The sequence below is a fragment of the Cervus canadensis genome, chromosome 8, assembly GCF_019320065.1.
Source record: "Cervus canadensis isolate Bull #8, Minnesota chromosome 8, ASM1932006v1, whole genome shotgun sequence".
Classification (NCBI taxonomy): domain Eukaryota; kingdom Metazoa; phylum Chordata; class Mammalia; order Artiodactyla; family Cervidae; genus Cervus; species Cervus canadensis.
The window spans coordinates 14,153,713-14,179,285 of NC_057393.1; the positions used below are offsets into that span (position 1 = coordinate 14,153,713).

At 47.9% G+C, this 25,573-nt stretch overlaps 1 protein-coding gene across 1 annotated transcript in view; it reads right to left on the bottom strand.

Annotated features, from left to right (window-relative positions):
- Nucleotides 1-25,573, bottom strand: part of SLC18A2 (solute carrier family 18 member A2) — a 40,434-nt gene that overhangs the window by 13,995 nt on the left and 866 nt on the right. The window contains exons 3-10 of the mRNA XM_043475333.1: nt 23,811-24,162; nt 14,587-14,645; nt 14,203-14,286; nt 13,820-13,912; nt 12,814-12,903; nt 12,661-12,704; nt 12,531-12,591; nt 8,959-9,054 (exon numbers count right to left, since the gene is read on the bottom strand). Coding sequence (XP_043331268.1) covers nt 8,959-9,054; nt 12,531-12,591; nt 12,661-12,704; nt 12,814-12,903; nt 13,820-13,912; nt 14,203-14,286; nt 14,587-14,645; nt 23,811-24,162 — 879 coding nt within the window. The remainder of the gene's footprint in view (nt 1-8,958; nt 9,055-12,530; nt 12,592-12,660; nt 12,705-12,813; nt 12,904-13,819; nt 13,913-14,202; nt 14,287-14,586; nt 14,646-23,810; nt 24,163-25,573) is intronic.

Sequence of the window (25,573 nt, forward strand, 5' to 3'; positions counted from 1 at the left end):
GAAGTTTCCTGATTTTTACACGTTGGCAATTCGTATTTTAAAAACATAAACCTCATGCCAACACCTGTGCCAGCCAAGCAAAATGTACTTCTAGGCTGAATTTGGCCCAGAACCTGAGCAGAGGTTGGAGAAAGTGGTTGGTACAGCATCTGGCCAGAATGGCTTGCTGGTGACTCCTGACTCCCCAGGTGAAACGTGGGAAGCATCTCTGAAGCTGAAACTTCAAAGCAGGGATGCAGACAAGCTCACGGAACGCCCCAGATGAGCTACATCTTCCCGAGCAAACCAGCTGGGATACTGAGCACACAGGCGTATCCTGGGAGCTGGCACACGTTATTTTCCGGCAAATAGAGCTGACCCTTGAACAATATGAGTTTGAACTGCTCAGATCATTTGCATGTAGATTTTTTCCAGTAGTAAATCCTACAGTTCTACACACCCCACGGTTGGGTGAATCCACACATGTGGAACCACAGACACCAAGGCAACTATAAATTATAGCGAATTTCCAACCGTGTGGAGGGTCAGTGCTTCTAACCCCCCAGTTGTTCAAGGGTCAGCGGTACTCTCAGACGGCAAACACCAACTTCATGATTCTCTAGTCAGAAGCAAGGAATTAGGAGGCAGGCAACAAGGTGTTCATTTCAGCTGGGAATTTACCAGCTGAGGCTTGAATGGGTCACTTGAACCTCGAGACAGAGAGATGGCAACAGCTCCCACTGCAGACACCTCACAGAGAGGCTTTGAAGATCACATGGCCAAGTGAGCACCAAGGGCCTTGGCACCTGCCCTCCCAGCCCGATCCCTGTGCCCTGTCACTCCACACTCACCCCACCTGACCCACCATTCACCCTAGCATGCTGACCTTCCCCACACTGCGGTAAGCTTCTGTGGGCAGGGACCACTTCATCTGTCTCCCTGCAGCCTTGCTCCACAGCGGCACACAGGAGGTGCCCAGAACCACCTGACCATTTAGAGCAAAGACCCAGAGCCAGGACATTCACTTAACAGAGCTGAAGGCTGTCCCTCGAGGGCGCCCCCACTGGTCCGGCAGCCTGCCCCATGGGGAAACAGGCAGGGTACATGTTTAGGAGCCCAGAAGCCCCCCTTCTCCCTCCAAGGTGCGGACAGGGCCACATGTTCTTTGGATCTCAGGCTCCAAGCTCCCGATTCATGTTCTGACACAGCCTCTGCATCCTCTGCCTTCTGGGACCTCCACTGCCTACACCATCGACGGAACCCGCCTCTCGGAACTCAAAGAGACCTCAGTGGGCCTCACGGAGGAACTGCTCCAGTGTTCCAACAGGGAGTCATCCATCTCTGCCAGACCCGGGGCTGGCAACCTACTACTTTTCCAGACAGCCTTTCAAGGGCACCTCCTAGGACAGGGCGGGCATCCTGACACCAAGCCCTAAGCCTTCCCGTCATCTCCACCCACCAGCCCTGGTTCACATTCCAAAGCCAAGAGCAGCGGGCTTCAACCCCCACCTCACGAGACCCTAGACCAGGAGGGGCAGAGCTGCCAGGCCTCCGGGAAAGAGCTGTGCAGCCTCCTGGCACCGGCTCCTCACCTCGGGGACAGGCCCAGCATGGGGGCTCCTCACCTGGCTGGGGGGGCCCAAGGGGCTCGGGAGAGGTGGGCAGCAAGGAGCCAAGGGCCCACATGGTGGGGGATAGAGGGAGATTTTCCCCCACACTGTAGATGACACTGCAAATGGGAACAGAAATCTGATTCTCTGAAGGAAACACAAGTCTAGCTCTGAGGCAAGGAAGGAGCCAGGTCACTGGTGGAAAGGTATGGGGCTGGGGGACCATCTGGCTGGAGAGATAAGCCCTGAAAGAGGTCCTTCCTGATGAAATCTAAGCAGCCTGTGTCCGGCTATCTAACCCGGATGGCCTGGGTCCCTGACTGACATGAAAGACTTGATGATGTATACGTGTCTGGAGAGGAAGAGGGCCAAGCCGCTGAAGAGCCCTGCATATGGCCAGGACACAGTCAATTAGAGCGATAAGTCAGTTAATTGGAGAAAACAGAAACACCAGAGCAGCATCTCTGCCCAGGAGCACGTGCAAAGCCAACACGTAGCTCCACTCACAGCCCCCCCAACACACAGGGCACCGCCTGAGGACACCTGGAGGCCCCAGTCAGCACAGGCCAGAGGGAAAGAGCCCGAGAAAAACACCCCCCATGGCGTCATCCACTGGTATTAGCATTGAGATGGAAGCACGTCTCATCCTTTGCAAAACCACTATTCACTAACTTAAGGACAGAAGCCCAAGCCCCCTGAGAAGCGCTGAGCTCGCCTTAGGACCCTGGGGAGCTTCCACAGTTCCTCTGCCATCTCCATAGCCAGGAAGTTCAAAGTGAGATTTCTGCTGAGAACTGGCCTTAGCTGAGCTCCCAGAATCTTTCCTCCTTCACTGAATGACTCCTGTTGTTGAGCGTTTCGTTTTATTTTTGTTTTGTGGCATAATCCACAGACCAGACAATTCTGCGTACCCTTTTAAAGCACACAGTTCACTGGGTTTTAGTATATCCACTGGGCTGTGAAACCAGCATTACAATTTAATTTCAGAATGCTTTCATCACCCCCAAAAGAAATCTCACACCCTTTAGCAGTCCCTCCACATCCAGCCCAGCTTCCAGCCATTTGGGGCTTTTTAATGAAGGATTTTTTTTTTAATGAAAGAACACAGAAATTCAGTGCAGACCCCCAAAGGACCAGTCCCCAGGCCAGGAAACTGGAATAAGTCTGCAAGATGAGGGACCAGCCCCAACCAGAGGGCAGCGTTTGTGAAGACGCCTCTGCAAGGAGCATGCAAGCTCACCTGAGGAAGGTAGTGCTGTGCTATGCTCAGTCATTCAGTTGTGTCTGACTCTGCGACCCCATGGACTGCAGCCCGCCAGGCTCCTCTGTCCATGGGGATTCTCCAGGCCAGAATACTGGAGTGGGTTGCCATGACCTCCTCCAGGGGGTCTTCCCAACCCAGGAATCAAACCGGGATCTCCTGCATTGCAGGCAGATTCTTTACCAACTGAGCTACCAGAGAAGGTTGGGGGACTCTAAAAATGTGGGCTTGTTCAAAACTGAGAGTCTCCATCTGAAGATGTCAGTATGTAATGTGAAAGAACTGTGAAAAGAAACTAAATCTCCAGGAAGGACAGTTGATAAATTCTCAAAGAAATGTGTACGTGCAAGGACTAGTCTTTCAGATATTACGCAGGATTATCAGGCTACAGTAATTAAATAGTAAGGTATTGACAAGGGGATACAGGCAGACAAATGGAACACAAGAGAGAAATTCAGAAACAGACCCGAAAACATATGGTCATTTCCAGCAAGTGGGACATGGGAAATATCAGATGGACTCCAGGGGCGCCTGGCTGTAGAGCTGGCTGGCTATAAAGAAAACAGTTACACCAGGTCCTTGTCACACTCTTATACAGCAAAAACCAAGAGTTAAATGCAAAAAGAAGAAAAAAAAAAAAAAACTCATACATTTATTGAAGGAAACTCAGCGAAACAATAATCTTGACATAGGAAAGGCCTTCCTGAACCTGACTTTGAAATGATGGAGAAGCCTGCTAAATCTGACTCAGGGCATTTTAAATGTTCCAAGTGGCAAAAAGAAAAAGAAAGAAAAACAAAAAAACCTAAGAACACCTATTAAGTCAAAAGACAGACAACAAAGGGCCATATTTGCAAAACATCTGATAAAGATTAATATCTGAACATACAAAGAACACAACTTTTTTAAAAAGGATGAAACAATAGAAAAAATGGGCAAAGGATATTAATCGGAAATTCACAGTAAAGGGAATACATATGGATAATAAACATATGAAAAGGTGCTCAATTTCACTCACAAAGCAGAAATAAATCAATATGAGACCCCCTTTCTCACATACACTCAATGGGGAAAGGCTGATAACACCTGTTTTAGGGCAAGGCCACCAAATATCAAAACACAATTTAAGTTTAGGAATTTGCCCTATAGACATAGGTACTTTCAAACTTGAGTAGGAATACATGGAAAGGCTATTTCACTGCAGTGTGGATTCTAATGGCAAAAACTGGAATGAAACCAAATGTTCAGCTAAGGACAGGTGGAAAATGTATGGTATAATCATAACCCAGAACAGAAGGAAATCACTAGTAGGAATGATGGGGACGTCCCTGGTGGTCCAGCGGCTAAGATGGCGCACTCCCAATGCAGGGGGCCCAGGTTCGATCGCTGGTCGAGGATCCAGATTCCACATGTAGCAACTAAGTGTTCGCACACCACAACTAAAGATCCTGCTCAGCCAAGTAAATAAATAAATATTTAAATTTTAAAAAGGAATGATGTTGTTTAGTTGCCGAGTCATTTCTGACTCTTTTGTGACCCCCCCTGGACAGTAGCCCAGCAGGCTCCTCTGTCCATGGAATTCTCTTGGCAAGAACACTGGAGGGGGTTGCCATTTCCTTCTCCAGGAGATCTTCCTGACCCAGGGATTGAACATGCATCTCCTGCATTATAGCAGATTCTTTACCACTGAGCCATCTGGGAAGCCAGATCCAGTTAAACAGGGCAGACTGAATCTACAGCGTTTTCTAAATTCCACTTAAATTTTAGTAAAGGAATAAAAGAAAACTATAGACCCTCCCCTCTCTGCTCAAGGAGAAACAAAATGAAAAAGCAAAATGCTGTGAGAGGGAGGATCAACCAGAGGGAGAGAAGTGAGGGACATGGCAGAGAGCTCTGGAACCTTCCACCCGCACACAGAATGGGCAGAGGCAGTGAGACCTTTGTGCCTCAGAAGCCAGGAAGTTCAGGAGCTGAAGGCTCCAGGTGCTGTGAACGTAAGGCTGAGAGCACAGGCTGTCAACCAGAAAGAGGGTTGTTCTAAGACTGGTTGAACCGCCCCCTCACCCGCCCCGTCCTCAGAGGTTCACCTGGCAGGAGACAGTTTCTTGAGAGAAACTGAACTGAAGAGGTTCAAAGACCCCAGATAATAACACAGGAGGCTGAAACAGGAGGTGGACAGAGTCTTCCTACTAAATAGTAAGAGGATACTCTTTCAACAACCCCATCACCACCCTCCCAACACATACACAAAACCACTCAGAGAAAATACGAAAGGACTCTTCAAATGTATGACACGTGACACCAATTATAAAAGCTCAATAGAGTTTAGAGGGTGAAGATGAAGAAATCCTTGGAAACAGGAAAGGCAAGACAAGAAATTAAAGTATAAAATGTAGGGTCCAACATCTGACCAACCAGAGCACCAGAAAAGAGCGGAGAGAAAATGGAAGAGGGGTAGGATTAAAGAAATAATATAAAAAGGTCTCCCAGAACTGAAAAAAGGGGTTTCCCAAGTGAGGCGGCTGACCACGCTAATGCCCAGCAGAGTGGAGGAAAACAAGACTCCTGTCAATCACCATCATGGATGCTCAAAACCTAAAGAGAAACAGAAGACCCTTCAAGCTCCTACAAAAGATGGGGAATGAGGACACTGGCCTCCTCAACAGCGACCCTGGCTGCCAGAAGACAACAGGCCAGTCAGTGGCCTCAAAACTCTGAAGGACTTCCCTGGTGGTCAAGTGGTTGGGGCTCCTTTGATTCCTGATTGGGAAACTAAGATCCCACATGCCACACAGTGCATCAAAAAAAATTTTTTTTTTAAGATTCTGAAGGAAAAGCACTTTCAACCTAGGATTATACACCCAAACAGACTAAGTCAATCAAACTCAGGATAAAACTGAGGTAAGGATGCATGTGTGTGTGCTAAGTTGCTTCAGTCATGACCGACTCTTTGCAACCCTATGGACTGTAGCCCACCAGGCTCCTCTGTCCATGGGATTCTCCAGGCAAGAACACTGGAGTGGGGTGCCATGCCCTCCTCTATAAAGACACTTTTCAGATATGCAGGATCCCAGAGAACTTACCTGCCATGCATTCCCCTCTCAGGAAGCTGCTGGAGGATGTGTTCCAGCATAATGAGAATGGAAACCCAAGGGACAAATGTAGGAGAGGAGGATACAGGGGACAGAAGAACAGGCAAAGAAGATGCCCAGATATTAGAAGAGAAAAGTCTCAGGATGGCCTAGAGAGCAAGTCTAGACTGGAGCAGGAAAACAGAATGACGTGGAACAGATGTCCACAAACAAGCAGAAACACAGAAAGGTTAGGTCTGTGAATGTACTTAGCTACATTTAGAGGGTCTCTCATCTCTGCAGGAGAGTTTGAAGGATATATTCATAAATGCTACATAGGAATCTAAGGAAATAGAAAGACAGCAATTACTACCTCCAAGAAAAACAAGCAATTTGTAAAAGAGAGAGAAACTACTAGTAGTCCAGTAGTTAAGACTCCACACTTCCATTGCAGAGGCCCTGGGTTCAATCCCTGGTTGGGGAACTAGATTACACACACACACAAAGGAAATAATCACAGAACCCTATACAGCTCATCTTTGAACAATATTTACACAGTGATAGTAATGTCAACACTGAAAGCCAATGTAAACAAAACCTGTTATAGAACTGGTTTAGGAGAACAGAGGATGAGAAAACACATGAGTTGTTTGTTTGATATTCTCAGGTAGAGCAATAACGGCATTAAAGCCTCATTTATTATATTAGGAAGCTGGTGGACAAGTCAAATTGGAAAATCAAAAAATAAGGGTGTACACATTATTGAGAGACATAAAGGAATTAGCAGAAGAAACAACTAAAAGAGCTGAGGGTGAACAAAATTTGAGAAAGGGATTGGAGATGAGAAGGCATTCAGAAAAGACTGCTGTCTTCAGATGTACAGAACAGACTTTTGGACTCTGTGGGAGAAGGCGAGGGTGGGATGTATACAGCATCGAAACATGTATATTATCTAGGGTGAAACATATCACCAGCCCAGGCTGGATGCATGAGACAAGTGCTCGGGCCTGGTGCACTGGGAAGACCCAGAGGAATCAGGTAGAGAGAGAGGTGGGAGGAGGGATCGGGATGGGGAATACATGTAAATCCATGGATGATTCATGTCATTGTATGACAAAAACCACTACAATATTGTAAAGTAATTAGCCTCCAACTAATAAAAATAAATGGAAAAAAAAATAAGACTGCTGTCTTTTCACTATGACTTGTGTAATATTTTACTTAAAAATTATGTACACATGTAATTTTGATAAAAACTAAAATTTAACTGTGAAAAGTAAATCTACCCATTCGGACACAGAAACATGAAAAAACAAGAAGTCACACAGTGATGTAAATGAAAAGATTTCACATGGGTTGGGTTTTCAAGCATTTCACACGGATGGCACAGAACCAGAAAAGACACAGAATTGTTAACAGTGACTGTCACAGAGGCCTGGGCTGGGAGAAGGGGAAAGATGCACATGAGATTTTTTAAAAAATTTTACCTCCTCATTCCCTGTACTTTGGTTTTGACCAATAAGCATGAAAGCAAAAGTGAAAGTCTCTTAGTCGTGTCTGACTCTTTGTGAGTCCATGGGCTATACAGTCCATGGAATTCTCCAGACCAGAATACTGGACTGGATAGCCGTTCCCTTCTCCAGAGGATCTTCCCAATCCAGGGATCGAACCCAGGACTCCTGCATTGCAGGCGAATTCTTTACCAGCTAACTTACCAAGGAAGCCACCAATAAGCATGAATTACTCTATAAATAAAAAATACTCTAAAAAATTCATCCTCTTAAAAACTAAGTTTGTAATGGATAAAGATGATGTGGTATATATATAAAATGGAATACTACTCAGCCATAAAAAGAATGAAATAATGCCATTCCAGCAACATATATGGACCTAGAGATTATCATACTAAAGGAAGTAACTCAAACAGAGAAAGACAAATAGCATATGATACCACTTATGTGTGGAATCTAAAATTTGACACAAATGAACTTATTTAGGAAACAGAAACAGACTTAGACATGGAAGACAAAATACACAGTTAGCAAACAGGGAAGGTGGGGGAGGGATAAATTAGGAGTTTGGTATTAGCAGATACAAATTACTACATACAAAATAAAGAAACAACAAGGGCCTACTCTACAGCACAGAGAACTATACTCAATATCTTGTAATAAACCATAATGTAAAAGAATATGTATATATATGCTTGGGCCTTCCTAGGAGGCACAGTGGTAAAGAATCTGTCTGCCAATATAGGAGACACAAGAGACTCCTGGGTAGGAAAGATCTGGAGAAGGAAATTTGCTGGAAAACTCTAAGGACAGAGGAGCCTGGTGGGCTACAGTTCACAGAGTCACGAAGACTCAAACGTGACTGAGTGGCTAAGCACGCATGCACGTATAACTGGATCACTGTGCTATACATCGAAAAATAACAAAAAAGTGTAAATCAACGATACTCAATTTTTAAAAAAACTGTTTAGTTGCTAAGTTGTGTCTGACTCTTCAGCAGCCCCATGGACTATAGCCTGCCAGGCTCCTCTGTCCATGGGATTTCCCAGGCACGATTACAAGAGTGGGTTGCCATTTCCTTCTCCAGAGGATCTTCCTGACCCAGGGACGAACTTGAATCTCCTGCACTGCAAGTGGATTCTTTACCACCGAGCCACTAGGGAAGCCCTCTTGAAAAATAAAACTAAGTTTCTTGTTATTCTTTTTTCCATAAATGTGATTGCTGTCCACATATATTTAATACAATAGTTCAGCTTCAGAAACATGAGGAAATACTGAATGCATTTTTTCTCTCTCATTTCTGCTCTTTCAGGCAGAATTAACTGCATCTCTATCAGGCATGATGCAAAAACTGGAGTTGAAAGAAACCCCAAAGCTCATTGCTAACCTAAGCACCGATCCCCTTAAGTGTCAAACAGAAACAATTGCTTTACTATCCTGCCACCAGCAGCTCAGCAGGGCTACAATAATGAGACCTCCCCTGGGGACAACAGTTCTAGAATCAGAAGTGCCCGGCCCAGTCTTACCCAGCTGCCACTTGTGGGAACACATGGTCTCCATCATCCAGATGGGCAGGGCTGGCTCCAACATGGCAATCCCCATGTTTGCGAAGCAGATGGACCCTTTAAGGGAGAAAGAGGGTTAGTGTCCTTCTGTTTGGGGTCTCCAGTGTCCCCTACCATTCCCAAACACAGCTAAATCCTATGTGCCCACAGCCAGAACAATCAGCTCAGATACCCAGAACTTCTACTTCTGTAAGAATAACAGATCCAGGGGATAGTGGGGAGGGTTGTTTCTTTTAAGTATTACTATTACTTAGGACAGCTAGCATCTCAGAGTCATAAAGTTTGGAACTGGAGAAAGGCTTAGAGATCACCAGGTTTAAACTTTCCCAATTTATTAGGGAAGTAATGTGCTTGAGGCCACTCAGCAGCTCAGACTGATCACACATAGACTCAGGCAACCTGAGGCTCCTACACTTTGTGCAATCACACAGATATTTCTAAGGCTGCCCCTGGTTGCTTGAAATTTCAGTGCATTTGGTGCAAATATGCTGGTGAGGAATTTTTCTTTTAAAACAACTATACCTATAGGGTAAATACCCATCATTACTGTCTTAACCAGAACCCTTTGTAAATGCAGAACCTTTGGGGAAAACACACACATACACTGCTGTCCCCATTATTCTGAAAGCTTCCTATGCTGTGCGCTGTGAATCCTCTAATTTTCTAGACTTCGGATTCAAAGAACATCGTGCAACCATAATTAAGGTGCTTACAGAAGAAGAAAGATGTGTTTTTTCAATCTTTGTAAATTTAAAGACAGAACATAAAAATGATATTGAAATGGCTGAACTACCTTCACTCACCTATTTTGTGTTTCCTTAGATTCTGTATTGGTCTATTTGACATTAACTATAGGGCCAAACTAACAAACCAGGGTTGTTCATGTCTCCCCTGTGATCCAGAGCCCATACTCTGAGCTCCCTCTTTATTAACTCCGACCCAGGACACCAGTATCCCTTCCCCACCCTAAATTCACCCAGGGAACTGGGGAGAGCACCCAAACTGGGATTAGTGAAACTAGCCAACCCTAAGCTTCTTACCCTGCCCTGATATTCACATAGAAGCCCCTAGGATCTGGCCTGGGCTTTCCCCAGCCCCTTTCTGCCTCCTGACCAAACCAGTTGCCCATGTGGCCCTGAGCAGTGTGGTATGCTCCCTTTTCTTTGGAAATGCAACTAATAAAATCTTCCTTCAGTGGTATTGACCTCTCTTGTGTCATCACTCAGTCACCTCCATAAACTAACAAATGAGACACACCAGGCTTGCAACTAACCCCTCCCCCTGGCCAGGCTGCCTGGACCTATGATGGCCTGACATGGAGTGCTGGCTGGGTCTCTGTACTTCCTCCATGGTGGGTGGGTGTCACGTAGGAACAAGACAGGTCAGAGAAGGTCAGAGAGAGGCAGGGGCAGGAAGGTCACAAGCAGCAACCCCTGCCCACATGCCTGCCCCAAAGTACAGGGTGGCGTCTCTGGGCCCCCACCTCTCACCACACATGTCCTCACCCCCAGCTCAGACGGCCAGGGCTCCAGGGGAATCCCAGCTCTGGAATGTTCCCTGTGTCTTGCAGGGGGCCCACAGAAGGCCCCCTCCAGGAGGCAGTCACCACTCTAGGCTTACCACCCTTTGGTCAACAGGTATGACAGAGAAGGTCTAGACCAGGGTCACATACGTGCCGCCTGAAACAAACCCAGCGGCAGATGGCGTAACAAAACCAGCCTGGGTATATAGGTCACCCCAGTCTTGTAATTCATCCCACCTGCTCCTCTCCCGCTTCGTAACAAAACGTTCGCTCTCTACCTCTGTGTCTCTATTTCTGCTTTGTAAATAAGATCCTCTGTACCAACTTTTTCAGATTCCACATGGGCGTATACACACTATTGATACTATGTATAAAATAGATAACTAAGGAGAACCTACTGTATACCACAGGGAACTCTACTCAATGCTCTGTGATGACCTAAACGGCAAGAAAATCCAAAAAAGGAGGGATGTGCTTAGTCTCCCAGTCACGTTTGAATTTTTGTGACCCCATGGACTGTAGCCCACCAGGCTCCTTTGTTCATGGGGATTCTCCAGGCGAGAATGCTGGAGTGGGTTGCCAGGCCTGCCTCAAAAAAGGAGGGATATATATATATGTGTGTGTGTATATATATATATATGTATATATATAAGGCTATGGTTTTTCCAGTGGTCATGTATGGATGTGAGAGTTGGACTGTGAAGAGAGCTGAGTGCCGAAAATTGGATGCTTTTGAACTGTGGTGTTGGAGAAGACTCTTGAGAGTCCCTTGGACTGCAAGGAGATCCAGCCAGTCCATCCTGAAGGAGATCAGTCCTGGGTGTTCATTGGAAGGACTCATGTTGATGCTGAAACTCCAATACTTTGGCCACCTCATGAGAAGAGTTGACTCACTGGAAAAGACCCTGATGCTGGGAGGGATTGGGGGCAGGAGGAGAAGGGGATGACAGAGGATAAGATGGCTGGATGGCATCACCGACTCGATGGACATGGGTTTGAGTAAAATCCGGGAGTTGGTGATGGACAGGGAGGCCTGGTGTGCTGTGGTTCATGGGGTCGCAAAGAGTCAGACACGAGTGAGCGACTGAACTGAACTGAAATATACACACACACACACATTTAACTGATTTGCTTCGTTACACAGCAAAAACTAATACAACACTATAAAGCAACTATATGCCAATAAAAAATTTAAAATATTAAAAAAATAAAATAAAAAACAGCCTGAGGTTTTGAGAATGGCTGAATCTGAATGGCCTCAGGCAGGGTGTGCCTTGGCTCGCCCAGGCTCCCTGCGGCCCTCACGTCTGTGACCCCTGCTTAGAGACACCTAACCCTAACAGGAGGGAACCCACACTGCACAGCTCCCCTGCCCCCAAGGGCTGCTGCTGACCCTGTGTCCAGGCCCAGGCCACATAAGGCTGGTCCCTCACCAGGCAGTCCCAGGCCTGGGTCACCAGGATGGTCCTAGGAGGAGGGTCACTTGGATGGATACAGCCCATTATCCCCCGCAAGAGCCACAGCACTCCGGGGCATCCTCTGAGCCCATCTCTGCCAAGAACACAAAGGATGTCTTCCGGCCGCCGCACAGGATACCCTCTGCAGAAAGGGCGTGCCCCTTCGCCCTCCAGTCTCCATCCACAGATGCCAAGGTGAATCAGACCACCCACCTAAGATGCCTGCAGGGAGCCCACGGACCCATGCCGGAAGCTCAAGGCCAAACAGTGATGCCCGCTGACACAAACACAGAGAATAAGCTTGGCCCAAACATCCTCCATGGAGGGCATCTCTGTGACGCAGACTGCTTTGCCCCAAATGCAAAACAACAAAGGAGCTTGGCTGCGTCAGAAATCAACGACAGAAGAAAAACATTTCTTCTGACGTGTGACCTCTTTGTGCCTTTTATGTTTTTCTACAGCTCAACGTTTCCAGCAGCAAAACCAACACTGATCCTCGCCACCCGCCCCCACCTGCTTGGCAGGGAAGAGCCGGGGTGCTGGGGGAGGCCCACCTGCAGCGATGAGGATGTACGGGTCCCTCAGCAGAGTGGTGAGCGGCGTCCCCTTCTGGCTCTGTCGGGAAAACAGGGGTTAGAAGAGGCCGCGCGGCCACCACAGCGCCCACCTGGCCCTGCTGCTCACCTCTGGCTGCACCCGGGACGGCTGGAGCACAAAGAGCTGAATGGCTACGGGAGGAAAAAGAAGAGGCGTGGCCCCGAGCACCTGCCCACAAGGATGCTGAGCCCAAGGTCCCCGAGATCACGGCCAGGGGTCCCAGGGGACTCACTCACTCACCTCCATCCAAGAGCACCAGGGCAGCCAGGACCAGGAACGGAGCTGTCTTCCCCACAAACTCATACAGCACACTCCCAAAGGGGGGGCCCACTGCGAGGAAGACGGAGCGGGGCTGGTACCAGGCCCGGGACTGCCGACCACCCCTCGACCAGAACCCGCCTCTTTGTGCTTCTCCCTCTATGCGTGCTCAGTCGTGTCCGACTCTTTACGACCCCATGGACTGTAGCTCATCAGGATCCTCTGTCCATGGGATTTCCCAGGCAAGAATACTGGAGTGGGTTGCCATTTCCTACTCCAGGGGATCTTCCTGACCCAGAGAGCAAACCCTCCTCTCCTGCATCTCCTGCATCAGCAGGCAGAGTCTTTACCGCAAACATCTCCTGGGAAGCCCCCCTACTTGGTTCCAGACAGTATGTGAAAGGACCACCCTATATTCTGTTCAGGAGTGTTAAACCACCCTGGCGACTCCTCTAAGTGGTTTTACACCTGAGACATGGGCAAGCGCCTATAAGGGAAACCCCACAAGTAAAGGTCAGAGAGAAATAAGGCCCAGGCACAGACATGCACAGGAAAATGGGCCAGGGAGGACTGCAGGGTCCTTACAAAGCAGCAGACATGGAGGGACTGTGGGCTCCCAGACGAAGGTCAGGAAGGTTCAGAGGAGGCAGATGACCTGGATCTGTCAGGGAAGGTGCCTGTTCCTGGTCTGGGAGCTCAGCCAGGGCAAGTCGGGGAGGCAGGCTCCGAAAAAGGGAAGGTCCTTGGGTGGGATGGAAACTCGGAGAATGTTCTAGGGCAGGGACCTTGGCAGGGCATCCTGTTCAAGACTTGTTTTCATCTGGATCGGGGAGAGAGGACTGGGGAGCCCAGAACTGCCCAGGTCAGGACACGTCCCATTTTTCAAAGACTCCATGAAAGTAGGGAGGAAACAGAGGACAGTAGAGTGAAAAGGGGCCCATTGTCCAACACAGGACAGACCCTTCCCTCTACTGTGGCCCTCACCCACCTAGGACCCCCATGGCCAGGCCGCCCAGGGCGATCCCCATGGCGTTGCCTCTCTCCTCGTCATCTGTGTACACGCTGGCCAGCATGCCCATCCCTAATCAGGGAAAGAAACGGTGACAGCCAAGCTCTGGAAGCAACAGAATCATCTTCATGACTCACAACCCCGCCCACCCCCAGCCCAGACTATGGTCTTCCCACACCTGCCAGACCAACAAAACGTAAGGTCAAGCAACATCCAAAAACCCACCACCCACCACCACCGATACCCTAACTGCCTGAATTATTCCAGCTCATTCTGTAAAGGGTCGCCAGCCAAGGCAATGCCTATGGTCTTCCCACAGACCAAAGCCCCTGGGGCACGGACTTAGTCGGTTCCACACCTACCAGCTACAGACGAGCAGGAGGAACCGATGCCTTGCAGGGACCTGGCGATCAGCAGGAAGGCGTAGCTGCGGGAGAAGGCGAACACTGCGGAGAGAGTGGCCAGGCCACGCTCAGTGTAGACCCGGCTGGCATGGTGACCAAATATGCTCAAACAGGACCCTTCTGAAGGCTTCCCTTAGCCAGGTGGGGGTACTTCTGGATTAACCACATCATGCTTTGGCTCCCTGAAGACCTCACCCACCCTGAAGACCCTCACCCCTTTCTGCAGTTGTTGCCAACATACCTACCCCCGCCCCCATCCCAGCTGTGTTCTCAATTCCCAGTGGGTTGTGGTCAGAGCCCACCCGGTGACCCAAACTCGGAAGGCAAACGTCAGACACTTACTAACTGTTGAGATAAACATGATGCAGAATCCCGTGAACATGGGAATTGGGTAGCCAATTCTGCAAAACAGAACCACAGAGAGAACCTAGTGACTGCTCCGTATTTTTTTTTTTTTAAGCCTTTCTATTGAGTTTCTCCTATTAGCCTTTGGGATTGGGTGGATAAACGTCTGGTCAACTTTTCTAAAAATTCATATAGTTGGTGCTTCCTCTGTGACCTTTTGGTGTTTGACTGTCTTGGAACGTGAATACATTTAGGGACTGCCACTCTGAGGGGAAATTTCTCTGGCATAAATGTTAATAAAATCTTGGCAAGTAACCCAGAACACATTCAAATACACAGCCCCTGTTTCCAGCATTTTGTAAAACTTTCTTTAATTATAGTCTTGGCTAGAGCTTCCCCAGAGGGACAACTGCAATCAAATGATTCTAGTAAAAGGTCATCAAGAGATTCCATGGGCAGCAGACACAACTGCAGTACGTCTAAGAGGCATCAGGAAACAAGGACAATCCCAAATCTATCTTCACCTTGATCCTGATAAGGCTAGCTAAGAAAGACAGGCCTTGTTTTCTGTGCAAAAATCTCAACATCCTAACTGCTCCATAAGACCACAGAGCATAGGGCTCTGCCACCAGGCAGACAGGAGAGGTGGGGAGACCTCAGTGTCTGGGTATCACACCCTTGGCTGGACACCTGCGTTGCCATTTAACTCAAGTAGATCCCCCCTCCAGGCTCAAAGAGAGACCACCACCCACTTCCCAGAGGTGGACTGCTATGTCCCTTCAGTCATGTCCCACTCTTTGCAACCCCATGGACTGTAGCCCACCAGGCTCCTCCGTCCGTGGGATTCTCCAGGCAAGAATACTGGAGCAGGTTGCCATTTCCTCCTCCAGGGGATCTTCCTGACCCAGGGAGTGAATCCACATCTCTTATGCCTCCTGCACTGACAGGGGGGTTCTTTACCATTGGTACCACCGGGGAGGTGGAGTGGGTATGACATGAGACACGGCTATTAAACTGCTACCAGGGCACCTGGAACATGAAAAGTGCTTCAGAAATTTTGCTTCATCCCTCATTCTCTTCCTGTTTTCCCCACCCGTTTCTGCAGATTAAGCAGCTTGGTCCCTGTCATACAGATGGTACATGAGAGTGAAGCGGTTTCCTGCCCCCTGGCCTCCTTTCTGCCAGGAAAAAAGCAGAAAAAAGCAGGGGCTAGGACTGGCTGAGCGACAGTCCTAAAGGAGATCTGTGTCACAGCCCAGAATAGCCCTGAGCATCTCCAGGCCTCATCTTCCTCCAGCCCTAGACACTCCAGACCCTGGAGAGAAACCCAATGAGGAACAAGGAGCCCTGAGTCCCAGTCACACAGCCTGGGAGGGCTCTTCTACCCCAAGCTGGAATAAAAAATCAACAATACCTTCACCTAAGGTTACACTCCATTCTCCAAGCACTTCCACCCATGAGCTCCCTGATTTGATAAGAGCAGACAGACCACTTCCCCATGTTACAGATGAGGTATAAAAAACTGACTTACTGATGTCTTAGGGCTAATTCCATTCAGGGCCATTCTAACTAGTCCTTCTCCTTGCAGACTTACTTTATTAACCTCCCCAGGTAGCCAAAAGGCATATGTGGTTTTGAACAGAACCTTCTAAAAGTTCTGGTCACACTTATATAATTTTTTAACTGCTTCATGTGCATCCAGAAAACAAATAGCACCATAAAATCCTCACATTCTCAGGCAATCACCACCCCACAAACCGAAGCAAAGACCCCTCTACTGTGACCTGAAGTGAGCTTGTAACTCACAAAGCAGGCTTTGAAGCCAATCTGTTGAACTAGGAAAGATACCAAGGTGCTGAACTGCAGTTCAAATGCCATTGAATGACAGCTGCTTGTCTCCACCAGCCCTGAGCTGACTGCTCTGTGCTCTTACTTCTGTGGGCAAAAGAAACCTGCTCTCAACACCAGATCCAACACGGCACTAATGGAAAATGATGAAGGAAACTTCCAGGAGGCTCAGAGAGAAGTCACAGGCAGTTTATTTTCTCAGCAACTATTGCATGTCCATAAAGAAGGCTGAGCACCAAAGAATTGATGCTTTTGAACTGTGGTGCTGAAGAAGACTTTTGAGAGCCCCCTGGACTGCAAGGAGATCAAGCTAGTCAATCCTAAAGGAAATCAACCCTGATTGTTCACTGGAAGGACTGATGCTGAAGGTGAAGCTCCAATACTTTGGCACCTGCTGCAAAAATTTGACTCATTAGAAAAGACCCTGATGCTAGGAAAAATTGAGGGCAGGAGGAGAAGGGGACGACCGAGGATGAGATTGTTGGATGGCATCACTGACCCAATGGACATGAATTTGAGCAAACTCCGGGAGCTGATGAAGGACAGGGAAGCCTGGCACTTGCAGTCCATGGGGTCACAAAGAGTCAGACACGACCGAGCAACTGGACAACAACATTGCCTGTCTGGGGGAAGAATGAAGACACAACTGCCCTGGAATGAACAGAGGCTTCTTGTCCCTTTCAACATCCAACCTGGAAAACCACTGACTTAAGTCAAAGCTATTGGAATACCAGTAATATTACATCCAGCCTACAGCCCGGCCACTGACCAAGGTCACCTGGCAGAACACAGCTGGTGTGAGCGCCTTCTGACCTGGAGGCTCCAGCACTCCCGGAGATGATAAGCATGCAGAGTCACCTGTGACTGTCACAGTTCCATGTGGTAGCTGGCTCCAACCCTATTTTCAGATGGCCACATGGAGGCTCAAGGGACTTAAGTAACTTGCCCCAAATTCAGGACAGAGGGCATAATCTTGAGTGTCGACAAGGCCAGGTCCTGCTAGTACACACTCTGGTGGGGACACCAGTTGCAGAAGCAGAGGTTCACACGGGGGGCATGGAGCGTGGGTCCACAGTACCTGTTAGTACCAGGTGGCTTGGTACCCAGAGGGCTGTGCACGAAGGGACGATTCTTTTAACCAAGGCCAGGTGTTGTGTTTTTCTCTAAAAATATAGCAGCTACTACTGTGTTTCTCAATTGCTTTGGGATTTTAATAAAGCATGACTGGAAAACCAAATGGCAAAGCTAGAAGGAAACTCAAAGGCTGGCCAGTCCAAACCCCCATCTGGGATGAGAAAGTCAAGGTTCAAAGGTTGAGCCTGTGACTCAGCCACAACTGCAGAGCAAGCCAGACGCTTTGGGTATCACTGGGATCCTGGGGCTTCCTTCTCACTACCAGACTCGTGTGCCCTACGCTTTCAACACTGGCCAAGCCACTGGCAGGGTTGCCCGGTGGCAAGTGCTGGGCAGCATCCTTCTCTGGAGCTCAGCCCCAAGGCAAACACAGCCCACTGGGCAGCTCCTGGCTCTCCACCCTCAGACTGTCCTGTCCCCCTGAACACCTGCCTCAGGACAGCTGCCCAAGGCCCCAGGGTCACTGAGTGATGGGCAGATGGCCACTGTCCTTTCTGCCTCCCCACAATGTCTCCTAAATGGTCAGAACCTCAATTGACATTAGTCATAAATGTCTGATTTGGCCTCCTGCCGCAATTCAATGCCATCTCAATTAAAGTGTTACTGAGCTGAGCCATGTCTGATGCGGCAAACCTTTACCCAAGCATCTCGTTATCACCCCCTCGTGAGTCATCCTGGCCCACAGTCATCTCCACAGGGCATCAGGGAGCAGTTAACTCAATTGGAATAAAAGTAAAAATCATATATTTGAATCCTAGAAGAGAGCGCAAAGCAATAAAAGTTATATGCAATATGTATCCATACACAGTCAGTGGAAAAACCCCATTATGTTCCTAAATTATCACTGGCAATCAATACCTGTTCTCTAATGCTACGAACTAGTTTATCTTTACCACAGAGATTAACGCAAGCTCTTGTCCCAGGCTTGCTAAGATCGGCCTTGGTTCCCTCTTCTGGGTAAGTGACAAAAGCAAGGACACAGTATAGGAGACAGAGAAGGGAACCAACTGCACCAGAGGAGACAGAGGTGACACCTCCCTTTTCAATTATCTCAACACACTCCTAAACGGTGAACAGCAGTCAACAGAAAGGTGTTTTACATTTACTAGTGGCCCAGTGGTATGCAGGAGACACAGGGTCCATCCCTGGAGCGGGAAGATCCCCTGGAGAAGGGAATGGCAACCCACTCCAGTATTCTTATCTGGGAAATGCCACGGATGGAGGAGCCTGGCCGGCTACAGTCCATGGGGTCACAAAAAATCCGACAGGACTTGGAAGCTTGTGGTCAACCATTTCATAAATAAAAGAAAATCCTTAGGTTTAGCCCCTGGGTCTGTCTCTTTCAGTTATTACGTGCGGAGTGAGCTACATGAGCCTTGAAATTCTTCCTCGCCCGTGTGTTCCTTGATGTACAGGTCACGTGAGGGCTCTGCTCCCATGGGAAAGACCCAAATCCACAGCCAACTTGTTCTGATTTCAAAGCAAAGACGCTGTCACACCCTCTCCATCCTCACGACGTCTGGGATGGGAGATCCCTTTCCTGAATGGCTGCTTTCCCTGTCCATGGAGATGCTTTTTGAAAAGGTCACTGCTTATTCCTACAGAACCCACCTCAGACCAACTGCCTGAAGCTAGAGAAAAAAAAAACCACAAAAACACACAGTCGATCTGGTGGGGGGGATTTCATGCCCTGTGGCTTTCTCCCTGTCGTTCAGATGTGAGCTAAGATTTGTGAGGAAGAATAACTGGCTTTCAAATATACTAGGTAACTATGGAAATAAATTAAGCCACTAACGCTGGTTTGATAAAAAGCAGACCACTGAGACAACGACAAGCTGAGGAGGGAGCTCTCCCCACCCCCTGGCCCTGGAGTTAACCCTTTCCCAAGCTGTCAGTTTCATTTGGAATATCTTGGGTCTAAAGATACAACTACTATGTAAGCCTTATGTTAAGCAAGTGAAGACCATACTGCCATGTTCTTAACTTGACTTAGGGAAGAGAGAAATGTCAAGGTGGTTTTCACACTGTTTACCTCCCTGGAAGATGCGTTTTAAAAACCCACTTACTGGGCCAAATGGCAACAGCTGTTGCTCGTATAAGTCCTTCTACTCCATTTCACTCACAAGTGCAATCATGAAACGAACAGTTAAACTGGAATTAGAAAAGAAGTCACACAAGCCTCAAAGATGGCAATCAAGTCAAGACACACACCCACAGGCTTTGGAAAGTGTGTTACTGGACCTGTGATCGCCACCCTCACCATAGTCAAAATGTCCTTTGTTCTCTATCTGGTCACAAATTATTCAGTGAAAATATACTACCTACAGAGGAAATGAAACAGGAATTACTTGCACCATCCAGCAGCCAAAAGAGCACTTAAATACTTCCCAAGAATCGTCATATTTTATTTTCATGACTTGAGATCTTACCCAATATTTAAAACAAAAGACAGGAGGCTGCCTCCTGTTGTCACCCACTCACAAAAGCCACTCATGTGGCAGCATCGTGACCACAAACAATGGGGCGCTGGATTGTAATGTGGGGGTTCAACGGGTTATGATGGGTGTGACGTTGGGTGTCTCATTTCAGAGTGGGTGCTGCTTACAGCAAGAAGCTTTAGAAATGAGTGGCTCCAAGCAGCCCATCCTAAGGAGCTCCCCACTGCATCTCTGGAGATGCAAGAGGTTTCTTTTTGCCCCACTGTCAGAAGCACTGCAGAGACACCGGGATGCTGGACCAGCACACATCATGGGATGGAAAAAGATATTTTTCTAGGGCCAGGGAGGTGGGGGAGGATCGAGGTCCCTCATATCAGGCTGATTTTTCCTAAACTCGCTCCCACTGAATAAAAATAGCATCCAACAACTCATTGTTTTGACTTTTTCTCATTTAGCCTGGTGCACCCAGGGAGAGCCCAAGTAGATGCCAAAAAGGCGGATTTTACCTATATTATTTATATTCCATAACTAAAGGTACAAACCGGGTTTATAACAGTAAGCTGGTGGAAAGAACTGGAAGAGAGGAAGACATCATCAGAGTCTGGACAATGCTTTCTCCTCCTGAGTTGTTGTTTAGTGACCCCATGGACTATAGCTAGCCAGGCTCCTCTGTCCATGGGATTTCACAGGCAAGAATACTGGAGTGGTTGCAATTTCATTCCACTGAGTCACCAAGGAAGCCTATCCTTGTGAGTGGCAAACCCCTTTGGCTATAAACCAGGGGTCCCTAACCTTCAGGATCTAATGCCTGGTGATCTGAGCTGGAGCTGATGTAATAATAACAGAAATAAAGTGCATAGTAAATGTAATGCCATTGAATCATCCCCAAAGCACCCCCTACTCCCTACCCATGGAAGAATTGTCTTCCACAAAACCGGTCCCTGGTGCCAAAAAGGTTGGGGACCACTACTATAAAAATACTAAGACAGCCCCAAAAGCTTTTGCTCAAACCTCCTCAAGATCTGATGCTTCAAGTTTTAACTACTCTTTAATCAGAAACATATTAACCAAGTGTAAAATGCTATTTTAAACTCAGTTCTTTACAACCCTGAAAATGTGAGTCACACATCTCATTGGTAATTGCGGATGTGATTGGCACAAATTACATCAAAAGGCTATTTGCGATGGCTCACAAGGGAAGAGTCTGTAAGCGGAAATATATTTATCACCTCTCTGAGCAGAGCTGCAGAGTGCCCAGAAATGCTGCAAGTCCCCAAATTCATATCCACTGGGCTTGGAAAATATTAGAAAACATTACTTATCATGATCATGTTGGAGGGACAACAGAGTTTGTTCAATTGTTTTGCCTGCCTGCATTGATATTAACATTTGTTTCCATTTCCACATTACAAGGCAGTGCTAGAAGATGAAGATTATTTTGAAATTTTGCTGGAGAGCTAGGAGAAATCAGCTAGGGCGGAAAATTTTGTTCTTGACAAGTTCCACCATACAAATAGACTAAATTTCACAGGTCACTAAAGGAAATTAGTTTTGTCTTGGAAGATAATTTTTTTTTTAGGAGGCCCAAACACAAGCCTTGCATGCATGCATGCTAACTCACATCCAACTCTTTGCAACCCCATGGACTATAAGACCGTCAGGCTCCTCTGTCCATAGGATTCTTCAGGCAAGAACACTGGAGTGGGTTGCCATGCCCTCTTCCACGGGATCTTCCCGACCCAGGGATCAAACCTGCGTCTCCTGCAGCTCCTGCATTGCAGGCAGATTCTTTACCCCTGAGGGGGCTGCAATGTCAAAGCATTTGGAGTATATAATAGGGCAAAGGTCTCACTGGTTTTAAACAAGCTCCTGCCCCTTGGCATAAGCAAAGCATTAGAAACGAGAATGGGAGGTTTTTTCCAAGCTTTTCATTTGCCATTTACATTTGGACGACTGGAACGCTCACATCGTTTCTGCCGAGTTTCTAAGTATTGCACGGTACAGCTAGTGACAGTCCTGCCCAAGTGATTGGCAAGGTGTTATTACAATAATGTCCTCAATTTTCCCATATGGCATTTGAGCTGTTTGCTTTCTCAGAATACAAAACCCGGAGCTGTTTTCTGTAATTACACCAGACGCATTTTAAGGCGCGCTCTTAGGTGTGTGAAAAGAAAGAAAACCCTGTAACCACGGAGGTCTGCTTGGTTTTCCTCCTGAAGAACAGAAGACCCGCTGACCGCCACCTTCACAATGGTGCTTCTTGGTGGGCGCCCAGTCGGCCCAGCTTCCTGCCTTCATTTGCTTAGCTTTTTATGCAGCAGCCTGATAACACTGCCACACAGCCTGTGGGCTGGATGTGGCCTGGGATGGTTAAAATGCATTCAATGGCACCACCCAGTCCAGAAAATCACATCGCAGAGGTAGAAAACGTGCTTCCGTCTGACTCACCATGGGTACCCTACCAGAAATCTCTGTGTCAGAGGACCGCTTGTGTGGAGGAAGGCAGGCCTGCCCATTTTGAGCCCCTGCCACCACCCCAGGCCTCATCACCTCATACAGCCCCCAGCCCTCCAGAGTTGGCCACGCTCTCAGCCACACAGGGTCCCTCTCTATTGTCACCATCTTGAAATGATGAATAGGATGTTAATAAAAGGCCAGACCTTGGAGGAAGAAATGACAACCCCCTCCAGTATTCTCGTCTGGGAAATCCCTTCCCAGAGGAGCCTGGTGGGCTACAGTCCACGGGGCTGCAGAGAGTCGGACACGTCCGAGTGACTAATACTTTCACTTTTCACTTTCCCTGACTCTTCAACTTGGTTTTGGAACCTCTAGTGGCTCCTAAATGCTCCTGCAACCAACTCCTACTCCTCCGTCTAGCACGTGGGGCTTCTCACGGCCCAGCCCGGCCCAGTCCCCCCAGAGCTGCCCTCCTCAGTTCTCTGGACCCCTCTTTTGCCCTGTTTCCCACCTCTGGTCCTTGTCTTTGTTTGTGCTTCTAAGCCTGCTTCACAGGTAGGACTCTGGGCACCGCCCCTCTCCACCGTTTTTCACATCTCCGCTCTTGGGGTCACACTGTTTAGATGAGAGCCCACCACCACCACTCTACCAGCTCCCACTCTTTGCAACAGACAGCTCCTCCCCTCTTTTGCAAGCCCCCTGACCTGTGCTTGCAGCCCCCAAGTACTGGGCAGAGCTGGACCACCTCAGCTGGAGAAGAACAAATACTAGCTGGATGACCACCAACAACGGAAATGTGAACCATTATTCAGAATAACTGGGTCTTAAAAGACTCTAGAACATCCGGATTAACATAAAGCTCATGTGGGCAGCTTGAATTATCTGGGGGAAAAAAATTCTCTTCGTTGTGTGCACGTGGACACAGCTCAGCACGTGGCAGGGGAAGGGCCACTGCCCAGGGCCTCGGGGTCAGTGAGCTGCTTGCTCTATCAGCAGGACTATGGATCACATCCCACGTTCCCCACCTGGCCATCCACACGAGCCTTGACCACACCAGCCCTGAAGGAAACCACTTCGGCTGTCTGTTGGGAAGTCCATGACCAGAGGTGGAAGAGAAGAGAAAGCCACGTGGTACATACAATCCCACAATGATGGCCACGGTGGCAATGAAAAGGAGCACCAAAGGGGAAATCGCGACTGACTCAAGATGGAAACGTAAGGTGAAGGAGACTGGATTTTCCCTCCAGCTTTAGATCTCCAGACTCTGACCAATGAATGAGAAACAAAATGATCTGGAACAAAATTATGAATATTTAGCTCCTTGAGCGAAACAATATAACCCACCTGTTGGTCAACAGTCCTATGAACGGGTTGGTGAGGAGCTGGACAGTGGCTTTCGAGGCAAACAGCAGGCCGACCTGCACATTCTCATTCAGGAGGTCTTTGTCTTCACTGGGACAGTCGGAAGGGGCCGAGGACGAGTTAGTGGCCATGCGCTGCGTGGTGGCCTCCTGCACCAGTGCCCCCTGAAGGTGGTCGGTGTTGTTCCCGGTGACCATGGTGGAATTGTCGTAATAGGAGAAGATGTTCTGGAAGCCGCCGGAGGCGGAGGCTGTGAGCCCAGGCTTGGCGGTCTGGATTTCTAGAGCATCTTTCTCATGCTCAATGCTATACAAGTAACTCGGGATGATGGGGACTGGGGACGAGAGCAGGACAGCGGTGATTACATTGAAAGCCTCCCTGGGGCCAAAGCCAGCAAAACTGTGGTCTTGTCAAATGCTAAAGGAGACCCTGAGAAGTGGTGTGTCTGCCTCAGGAAAGGGAGCCTCTGCACTGACACCGAACAATTTCATGTTGTTTAGCTCTGGGAAAGATTGAGGGCAGAAGGAGAAAGGGGAGACAGAGGATGAGATGGTTAGGGGGCATCACTGACTCAATGGACTTAAGTTTTAGCAAATTCCAGGAGATGGTGAAGGGCAGGGAAGGCTGGTGGGCTGCAGTCCAAGGGGCTGCAGAGAGTCGGACACAACTGAGCAACTAAACAGCAAGCTCTGAGAACAAAGCCCCAGAGGCTGTGTGAGCTCTCAGGGCCAGCAGACCTGACCAGCCCCAAAGCTCCCTATGCTTCTTACAGGGCTCCTTCACAGGAATAGCTTAGGAAAGGAAAACAAGATGCGATCTGAAATCTAGTCAGTGTTGACCTGGGGTCAACCAGGGCTTCTCAGAAAGAGGCTAGAAAGACCTTTAAGTGAATGAATCAGGAAAACAGAAACCTAAATTTCATTATGTGTCTTAGGAAAAAAAAAATTAACCTGCAGGAAGTAATAATTTGGAAATTCTGCACCAGGCTCACTTTATCTTTCTATTACTTGAGGGGGAAGCGGCAATGTTTCATACAACTTGGCAAATTCAAGACTTCTTGAGACTTTCATGAAGGAAAAGAAAGCTGATGTAATCGAAGCTTTGGGCATGTGTATAACAGAGGATTCAAGACAAAGGAGGACCCAGGCCCTTGTTACTCTACTGGGATGAGCCCCAAAGCTCCGATATTCCTGGAAGTGAAAACCTGACTCTCTGATGCTCTGAAAACTGTCCAGAGAGAGAACCTTAAACAGAGACAAGGGAAATGACCCTTTAAAAAATCATTTTTATTCATTAAAAATTGGTATATTTTTTAGGAAAATATGCGTGCCAAACCCGTTGTTCATGGGGCTAATTAAGAGACCTGGATGTCAATTATGTAGCTGTTCAAAAATCTATTACAGCAAAAAAGATGAAAACCAACAGTTAAAACTGCTCTTGATAGGAGTCCTGACATGTGTCCATGTCGTCATCTGCAGAGTCACTACATTTAAATGTCCCTTCCTTCTATGGAGGGAGGTATGCTGACCTGTTCCCTTAGGTGACAGACCACATTATTAACCCATCTGTTTCGGGGGGGTGTAATAATTATTATAATATTATTCTGAATTCTGGAAATTGCTCTTCCTTCATAGAATTTTTTTTTTTTTTAATCGCGTTGAAAGTGACAAGGGGAAGCAGGAAATTATCAGGAGGAAACATAAGTTCTGGGTTTTATCTGATGTCACAGTTTTTTGACCGGACCT